This window comes from Plasmodium gaboni, chromosome 2 (genome assembly GCF_001602025.1).
Source record: "Plasmodium gaboni strain SY75 chromosome 2, whole genome shotgun sequence".
NCBI classification, from domain to species: domain Eukaryota; phylum Apicomplexa; class Aconoidasida; order Haemosporida; family Plasmodiidae; genus Plasmodium; species Plasmodium gaboni.
This window is the reverse complement of record NC_031482.1, coordinates 221621-231620: the sequence shown is the minus strand read 5'-3', so window position 1 is coordinate 231620 and position 10000 is coordinate 221621. Positions and strand designations below refer to the sequence as shown.

Below are 10000 nucleotides of genomic sequence, written 5' to 3'. Positions count from 1 at the left end.
GTAAACTGTTGTAATATATATATATACGTTTATAAGAATTAATTAAAAAACAAATAATAAGAGAACATATATCATCTTTATAATTTCTCAACTGATCTAATATTATTGATAAATTCACATATATAGAAATAAAACTATTCAATTCATTTTGTGTCATTATAATTAATTCGTCGTAATATATTGATAAATAATCAAACATATATTTTAAAAATGTTTTTACACATTCTTCTGTTTTTATATTATAATTGGGGGATACAAATTTATTCATTTGTAATATTTTTATTATATTAATTATATGGGAATAATTCCATAAGTTTATATAATCATTTTTTAGAAATCCAAAATTATGAGAGTAACTATTTTTAATATGTCTATTATTTGTAGCATGATTTGTGCATATCATATATTTTTTTTTTCTTTCATTAGACAATATGTCTAAGTTTTTTCTACTAACAATATTAATATTATGATTTGGTTCATCCATACTATGAATATTTTGATTTGGTTCATTCATACTATGAATATTTTCATTTTGTCTACTTACATTTAGAGTTGTCATTTTTTTTTTTTTTTCTTCGGCGTTATCATAACCCTGATGATCCAACCCATGAGCTATTCTTTTCTCAAACATTTCATTATGTTGTTGTATTAGAGAATATAAAATATCATAATTGGTTTTTTTTTTATATATGTTCAAAATAAGGTGTCCTTCCTTTATTTTTTTTTGTTGCTTTTCGAATATATTTAAGCTAGCTGAAAGGAAGGATAGTGCTAGTTTAAAGTTTATTTTAAGTTGTAAAATTTTATTTGCTAAGAGAGAAATATTATACAATAATTTATCATTAATAAAAGAAGGATGATTAGATAAAAAAACAACATATGTATTTAAATATGAAAAGGTTTCTTCATGAAAACTTTTATATTTATTATAATATTTTTGATTAGGATAATTATGAAAATTTTGTTCACTTTCATTAATATATTTTTTTTCTTCTTTTTTTGGATAGAATTTATTAAAGTTTTTAAAAAATGAAAAGAAGAAAATATTCTTAACAAGTTCATGTGTGATATTATTACATTTATTTTTATGTATATATATCGATATATTATGTAGCACTTGATGAGTATTTTTCAAATTATAATTTTTTAAATGTAAGTTAATATTATAATGAATATAATCAAAAATATTCATAAAAGAATTATTATAAATATTATTTTTTAAATTATGTATATAATATTTTCTTTTAATTAATAGATTATAAAAATCTAAAAGAAGGACTTTATCAATATAAATATCTTTATTACTATTACTATTAATATTAATGTTATTATTGTTTCCATTTATTATAGAAAGTATATTCAAGACTATATTATTTAATGTTATTGGTTTGTGATTACACAATGATTTATTATAACTGTAATTTTTATTATATAACTTTTTACTAACCAATAGTAGATTTTCTATTTTATCCTTTGGGTCATTTATATTAACAAATCCATCATTGTGAATATAAGAGTTTTCTATATTTTCATATGTGGTGAAATTCTTTTCATATTCTATGTTTTTTATTTTTTTATCATTCTTATAAAATATATCATCTTTATTATTTATATTATTCATATCAACATTTTCTTTTCGTTCCACTTGTATTACATTCCCTTTTGTATGTATATAACTTTTGTAGATGTGGTAATTCACATATAATATCTCTTTAAAGAAAAGCGTGTCATTTTCTCCATATGTTATATTACGATTTGATTTATTACATTGGATTAAAATATTTCTATAATGTTTTATTCTTTTATAAAAATGCATTAAATTTTTTTTATACAAATGAGTATATAATATCTTAAACGTAACATTAAAGGAATAATCAAAGCATGTATAGTTCTATTGCAAAATAAAAATAAAAATAAAAATGTGGTAGTGTGGAATAAAAAATATTTAAAATATTATTTCAAAAAAGAACTCTTTCATTTCAATATTTAAAAAAAAAAAAAAAAAAAAGAAAGAAAAACTGTTCCAAAATAATATGAAATAAATATAATAAAAACATAAATTCATTAATATATTATATAATATATATATTATATATTATATATTTGAATATCCCTTTATCGTAGTAACAATCAAACAAGGCATATGTAGAGATAAGCATGTTTTTAGGGGCCAAAAAAAAAAAAAAAAAAAAAAAAATATATATATATAATATATATATAATATATATATATATAATATATACGCATTATTTTAATATATATAATAAATATTTTAAAAAATATTTATATAATTTATAATGTATAATTTTATAGGAAAGGCATAGAAAAAAAAAAATTATTTATTTTTTACTTAATTTTTCATATTTCTTATAGAGTTTTATTTTTTTATGTGACATTTGGATATATAATAAAAAAAATAGAAAGTAATATTATATATATAATATATTATATATATGTATATTTTTTTTTTTTTTTTTTTATATAATATTAAAAAATAAATATTACATTTTGTTAAAATATATATGTTTAATGTAGATATTTATATATATATGACAAAATAGTATATAAATAAAATAAAAAAATAGAGTAGAATGAGATACTTATAAGTGTCCCATTTTTTGTTTTATTTTGTTTTATTTTGTTTTATTTTATTTTATTATTATATTTTTTCTTGAATTTGTGGCTTATTTAATTTTTTGTTTGAACCCCAAATGAGTAATGTTGAAGAAGAAAAGTTGAATAAGAAAAAAAAGTATCGTAAAGATAAACCGTGGGATAATGAAAATATTGATCATTGGAAGGTTGAGAAGTTTACACAAGAAGATAATAAACATCATTTTTTAGAAGAGTCAAGTTTTAAAGTTTTATTTCCAAAATATCGTGAGAAATATTTACAACAATTTAGTAGTGATATAAAGAATGTATTAAATAAACATTTTATAAAATTTGAAATTAATTTAATTGAAGGTTATATGTGCGTAAAAACCACTAAGAAAACTTTTGATCCATATATCATAATAAAATCTAGAGATATGATATCATTATTATCAAGGAGTGTTCCATTTATACATGCAAAACGTGTTTTAGAAGATGAGACATATTGTGATATAATAAAAATAAGTGGATATGTTCGTAATAAAAATAAATTTATTAAAAGAAGGCAAAGATTATTAGGTAGTAATGCAACCACATTAAAAGCCCTCGAAATTTTAACTAACTGTTATATATGTATACATGGTAAAACAGTTAGTGTTATAGGCCATTTTAAATCCTTAAAAGTTGTAAGAAGAATTATTATTGATTGTATGAAAAATATACATCCTGTTTATCATATAAAAGAACTTATTGCAAAAAGAGAATTAGAAAAAAATGAACAATTCAAAAATGAAAATTGGGAAAAATTTCTACCAAATTTTAAAAAAAGAAATGTCCAAAGAAAAAAAATTAAAGAAAAATTAGATAACAAGAAAAAGAAAAATAAATCTGTCTTCCCACCAGATCAATTACCTCGTAAAATTGATATACAAATGGAAACAGGAGAATACTTTTTGAATAATCAAAAAAAACAAAAAAAAACATAAAAGTAAAAACCGTACCACAAAAAATAGGAAAGGACTAAATCGTGCACCTTGTTTGATAAACATATAAATGTGCTTAAAAAAATATATCCTTACATGATATAATTTAAGAAAATTCAAAACGTTATTTAGAATTTAAAATAATTAGAAGTATATAATAAATATATATATATATATATATATATATATGTTATTTGTATGTTTATATTTTTTTTTTTTTTTTTTTTTTATGGACACTATATGTCAAGTTTTATAAAAACATTATTAGCCATATTTTATATATGTTTAAAAAAAAAAAGAAAAAAAGAAAAAAAGACATTTGTTTATGTATACTATAAAAATATAAAAATATAAAAATTTTAAAATTAAAAAATTAAAAAATACTTATATATATATATATATATATACATATATATAACATATGTACCTTTTTTTTTATTATTATTGTAAGGCCCATTGGGGGGTCAAAATTTGGCGACGTCCCCACATATACTTATGAGGGCATAACCATGTGATTTTTCTTCTCTCAAAAACAAGTTTGTTATTTTAAATGAGGAAATTAAATTAGCACCAATATTTTTAATATGTGATTTTGCTATAAATAATATATCTGATATAAGACTTTGATAAAAAAAATCGAACTTTTTTAAGTTAATATTTTCTTTAACTATATGTAATGATATAACACCAAAATATTTTTTAATAATAACATGAGGTAATACATTTAAAGGTGTAATAATAATTGAAGAAAATTCATTTTCCATATAATTTTCAAAAAAAACTTTACGATTTTCTAATATAATATAATTTTTTAATTGATCAAATAAGAATATGCTATCATTAATATTATTATTAATTTGTGATGGATTCATATTTTTTTTATCAGTTTTTTTAAGTAATAATTGTAATTTATTTTTTTTTTTATTTTGTTTTTCTATTTCTTTGGAATCGATATTTTTATTCATAGGAATAATAATATTATTATTATTATTATTATTGTTGTTGTTGTGATTTTTTTTTTGTTTATATTTTGCTTTTTCTTTTTCTTTCTCATTCTCTAAATCTTTTCGTTTTTGTGTTTTTTTATTTTTTTTAGAAAATATATTTTTTATTTTCGAAGTAAAATTAAAAAGTGGAGAATGGAATATTTTAGTGAAAAGAAATGTCCATATACTTCTTTGACTTTTCATCATACTAGTTCTTCGTTTAGTAATATAGCCAAATTGAGAAATATCACTTTTGTTTTTTTTTTTTAAAATGATTTTATCTATATTATTTGAAAACATATTTGTATAATTGAATAGCTCTGATTTTTCTATATAATAATTTTCTAAATGTTTAAAAAAATGTTTTAATAAATTTTCTTGTACTGACTTATTCATATTTTGTAATTCTAAATTGATAGCATTATTATTTTTAACTTTTATTAAATGGCCTGTTAACATAACTTCTAATATATCAAAAGATATAAATGAAAAATTTAATCTTATACTGCATATACAACATGGGAATAAATTATGAATAAATATATAAAATATAAAAATATTATATAAATCTATAAATGCTTTATTTATCTTTTCATACATTATATCTACTTCATTATTATTTTCAGAAAATAAATTTATTCTTTTAATTAAATAAATATAACTTCTAGATAAATTATTTAAATATGTATTTTTACTTTTACTTTTTTGTTGTTTTTCTTCTTTTTCTTTTTTCCTTTTTTTTTTTCTTATATCATTCTCATCATAATGTTTCTTTAAATGCTTATCTTCGTTCTCAATTTTTCTATTCCCACTTATAATTTGTTCTTCCACATAATAATTTGATTGTCTTTTCTCATTCTTTATTATATCATTATTTTTGACTTCGAAGGTGTATAATTGATCGCTGTTATTATAAAATGTGTTTCGTTTTTTTAATTCCTTCACACTATTTTCCTTATTCACATGATCCATATATCCTATAATGTGTGTTTTATTTTCTTCCTTCTTATACTTATTCTTATTAATATTATTATTAGACAAAAAAGACGACCCTTTTTTTGTTTGCGTTCCATCACCATCATTATCATCATTATAATATATATTATCTTTTATATGCATATCATATTGATTATTTTCAGTAAGTAGCTTTTCCTTTTTATTCATTTCATAATTTTTATTTTCATCATATTCTAAATAACTGTATTCATTATGATTACTATAATTTTTAATCAGAAGGTTTCCATATTTTTTTTTATTTTTGACATTTTTTTTTTTTATTGTATTTATATCTGTATCATCATCAGTGTTCGAATAAAATTTATAATATTGATTAAAATCTGTGTGCTCGTTATTTTTCTCATAGAATGTTTCAAATTTTATGCTTGGTAACATATCTAGAGTAAATATATAAAAGAAATATTTTGTATAATTATTATCGAGCACATATTTTTTTTTTATCATCTCGTTATATATATTTATATTATCATTATTATTGTAATTGTAATTGTAATTATTATTATTATTATTATTATTGTTGTTGATGTTGATGTTGTTGTTTTTGTTCTTATCATCTTCTATTTCTTGATTTTGAAATGAATTATTTGAATTTTTTAAAAATCCATTTTGAAAAACTGCTGAAGTATTATTTATTATTTTTTTTTTTTCTTTTTTGAATTTTTTTTTTCTCTTCTTAATTTCATTCCATTTATTTGTATTATTATCATCATCATCATCGTCTAATTTATCTATTTCATCTTTTATTACACTCTCAAATGAATAATTATTATTACTTGAGCTTTTGACAATTTTATTATTAAATTCTTGTAAATTATTTTGGAGCGAATGCCTTTTTTCACTCGGATCAGCTCCATTGTATATATTATTTTCCTTTTCAACCTTATTAATATGATCAACATGATCATTATACCTTTTTTCGTTTATATCATTTTTAATATTATTTATATATTTTTGAGTACCATGTTGGTATTCTGTTTTTATAATTCTTTCAGATGATATTGAATTAATTATACGTGGTGTATTCAAATTATTGATAATATTACTATTTTTTTTATTTTCAATTTGATTATTGTTTGCTATTTTGTAAGAATTGTCTAATAATCCCTTTTTATAAAGGAAATTTTTAACATCCAAATTAAATACATAATTATATAAAGCAATATTATCTTCATATATATTAAATAATGTAATATTATCTAGATGATCTTCTACTTCGTATACATATCCTTTATTTTTTCTTCTTTTTGCTTTAATTTTTTCTTTTTTTTTTTTTTTCCTTTTTCTTTGTCTTACTCCAATATTTGAATTATTAAGATCGTCACTTTTTATGTTATAAAAATCTCCATGTTTATTTTTATCATTATTTTCATTTAATAAATCACTTTCTTCTTTCATATATATTTCTTTTAATCTAAAGTAATTATTATTTATAATTTTGTTATATGCATCATCCCTGGAATGACGTTTATACGGACTTATATCATTATCCTGATCATCATCTCGTTGGTCATTTTCTTCTTGTTCTTCCTCTAGTTTCTGTTTTTCTTCTGGTTCTTCACTGTTATTATCTTCATCATACCTTTCTTTATTTTTTTTTTTATATGTATCATTTTCATCATATTCCTGTTGATCCTTTTTTTGCCTTTGAACTTTTTTTTTCCCTCCATCATTTTCATAACTGTTCATAATATCATTTATTGCATTTATTTCAGAATTATAAAACCCCGAATTCTCTTTACTCCTTTTATTATTCATATGATAATATGATTGTTTATTATTTTTTTCCATGTTTATGTCATTGTTATAAATTATATCTCCCTTTAGATACACAGGTGAAATTAAACTTTTGTTTTTACAAAAAAAGGATCGATAGTTAATATTGTCATATATACCTTTTAATTCAAGAGCACCCATACATTTGTTTCTTATATAAAAATTATCTTTATAATTAGATTTAATTAAAAATTTATTATCAGAATATATACCGTATGTACACATGCCCGTACCATAACAATAACCAAATAAATAATTCTGATTAAAACATAACTTTAAATTATAGTCAAAAATACTGTTAAATCCGTTTACTAGTAACTTGCAGATTATTTGTTTGTGTAAATTTAATTCCAGAAAGGGTAATATTTCACTTATCTAAAAATAAAATAAATGTGATAAATAACATGAGCCTTTAAAAAATGAGGGTCGAATAATGAAGCAATGGAAATTAGTATAATATATATATATATATATATATATATATATATTTATTTATTTATTTATTTATTTTATTTTTTTGCTGTTTTTCATTTTTACTTCTGAGGCTAGGTATTCCCCGTAGTGTTTCTTCAAAGGATAAATAACAAAGGCGGATATTAAAAAACCGCTAAAAAATAAATAAATATATAAATACATACATATATATGTATATATGCACATTTGTATATTTTACTGTTCATATATTTTTGTATGCTTACTTTCCTATTAAGGCCAAATCTTGCGGTATAACAGCCGAAGATATGTAAATTTTAGGAACAAAAGATTCCTTACACACCCTAAAATGAGAGAAACATAAATAAATAAATAAATAAATAAATAAATATATATATATATATATATATATATATATATATATATATATATATATACATATATTTATATATATATATATATATTTTAACCTGCATGGAACTTTGTTATTTTCATTTTCATCTGAGGCGGAGTGTAAATAAATACAATTAACATTCTTATGAGAATTAATTGAATTACTTTTAAACATATTTGTTTTAGGTACATCTTTATTTATGAAAGATATAATTTTTTCATCGTAAAAAAAGGAGGGTAATATATTTATTGCTGTTCCATAACAAAATAAGACTATTACATCGCTGAATATGTAGGTGTCTTCTTTGTAACCTTTAACAAAACGATAAATTATATATGGCATGTTATAAAGATATATATTTCTTATATATAAATACATACACATATATATATATATATATATATATTTTTTCTTACCTAGAACAACGTTACAGGACAAAAATTTAGCATTCGACTTGAGCTAAAAAATAAAATGAGTATATAAATATATATATATATATACATATATATATATTTATTTTGTATTCATTTATTTTTTCGTTATTACTTCGTCCCTTATTTCTAATAACCACTCATCCCTTTGTTCTTCTGTGAGCCTTGGATGTAAAATTTTAACAGCCTTTGATGCAACCAGCCCACCTTATGAATCATAATAAGAATACAAAATATTATAAAGTGGGGAAGGAAAAATAAATTAAAAATTAAAAAGGTTCAAATGGTAATAGTTATATATAAATATATATGTAATTCTTACCATAAGTATATTTTATGTTATCTGGTAATGAATCCAATGTTAGCAACATTACATCAACGAAATTATATGACGCATTCGGTTGTAAACTTTCCCTTTTATTATATTTCATATCTTTATTTCTCTCCATATTATTTTCGAAAAAAAATTCATTATTTCTTAAAATATTTTTTATCGTACTATTCTGTTTAATATTAATATTATTTATTTCATTCAAATTCTTTATTCCTAATTTGACAACAGTTCCTGTGATACGAATACATATTCTACGTGAAAAAATATATATATATATATATATATATCAAATAATTATAAATGACACATATAACATATTATAAACAAGTGTGAGAAAAAAAAAAAAAATCGTACTTATTTGTTGTGCTCCCTTCTAAATTTAGGTGTTCTTGATAACCTAATATTGCATTTCCCCCAAGGAGTTTAGCCTATACAAATATATATATATATATATATATATATATATATTTTTATGTGTTCTGTTTAAAAACTATATCATGTATTATAATATTTTCATTTATTTTTATATACCTTTTTTCCTATGAGCTTTCTAGTTTGCATAAATGAATTTTGTATTACGTCACATCTTGCCTCATTAGAGTTTCTATAATAAGAATAATTATATTAATAATATATGTAACCAATTATCCATGTATACATTTATGTTTATTATATTTTAAATTTTTTTCTTTTTTTAAAAAAAAACCTGTTTGATCGAATTAAGTCCTTCCAATCATATTCGGGGTCGTTTACAATTTTAAGTTCATTCTACAAATATTTCAATGAAAAAAAATATTGAAGTTATTAATTATGCATATTAATAAAAATATATTTTCTTATAAATCTAGGCATACATATATAAATATATATATATATATATATATATATATATATATATATATTTACAATTTAATTTTCTATATTACTGCAAAGTCTATTATTTGTTCAATGTAATAAGGGGAATTATTTGGGAAGAACGTAGTACCTAGTAATAAAACGTCTAAAGAGAAAAAAAAAAAAAAGAAAAAATATATAAATGCATATGTATCATTATA

General features: G+C 19.9%; 3 protein-coding genes across 3 annotated transcripts in view; 1 reads left to right on the top strand and 2 right to left on the bottom strand.

The window, feature by feature from the left end:
• PGSY75_0208300 (hypothetical protein) overlaps positions 1-1816 on the bottom strand; it is a gene marked incomplete at both ends in the record, with an annotated part of 4851 nt that extends 3035 nt beyond the window's left edge. Inside the window, one exon of the mRNA XM_018783749.1 lies at positions 1-1816. This exon is cut by the window's left edge and continues 3035 nt beyond it. Within this exon, the coding sequence (XP_018643739.1) occupies positions 1-1816 (1816 nt within the window).
• An 895-nt stretch (positions 1817-2711) lies between these two features.
• Positions 2712-3581, top strand: PGSY75_0208200 (putative KRR1 small subunit processome component; the record flags this gene model as incomplete). Its single annotated transcript, XM_018783748.1, has 1 exon — positions 2712-3581. One exon carries the CDS (start codon positions 2712-2714, stop codon positions 3579-3581), a length of 870 nt encoding a protein of 289 aa, XP_018643738.1.
• A 461-nt stretch (positions 3582-4042) lies between these two features.
• PGSY75_0208100 (hypothetical protein) overlaps positions 4043-10000 on the bottom strand; it is a gene marked incomplete at both ends in the record, with an annotated part of 6886 nt that continues 928 nt past the window's right edge. Inside the window, 11 exons of the mRNA XM_018783747.1 lie at positions 4043-7729; positions 7892-7961; positions 8053-8130; positions 8257-8491; positions 8597-8639; positions 8727-8818; positions 8934-9196; positions 9300-9373; positions 9477-9549; positions 9652-9713; positions 9872-9945. Coding sequence (XP_018643737.1) covers positions 4043-7729; positions 7892-7961; positions 8053-8130; positions 8257-8491; positions 8597-8639; positions 8727-8818; positions 8934-9196; positions 9300-9373; positions 9477-9549; positions 9652-9713; positions 9872-9945 — 4751 coding nt within the window. Of the gene's footprint in view, positions 7730-7891; positions 7962-8052; positions 8131-8256; positions 8492-8596; positions 8640-8726; positions 8819-8933; positions 9197-9299; positions 9374-9476; positions 9550-9651; positions 9714-9871 lie in introns of the transcript that reaches the window.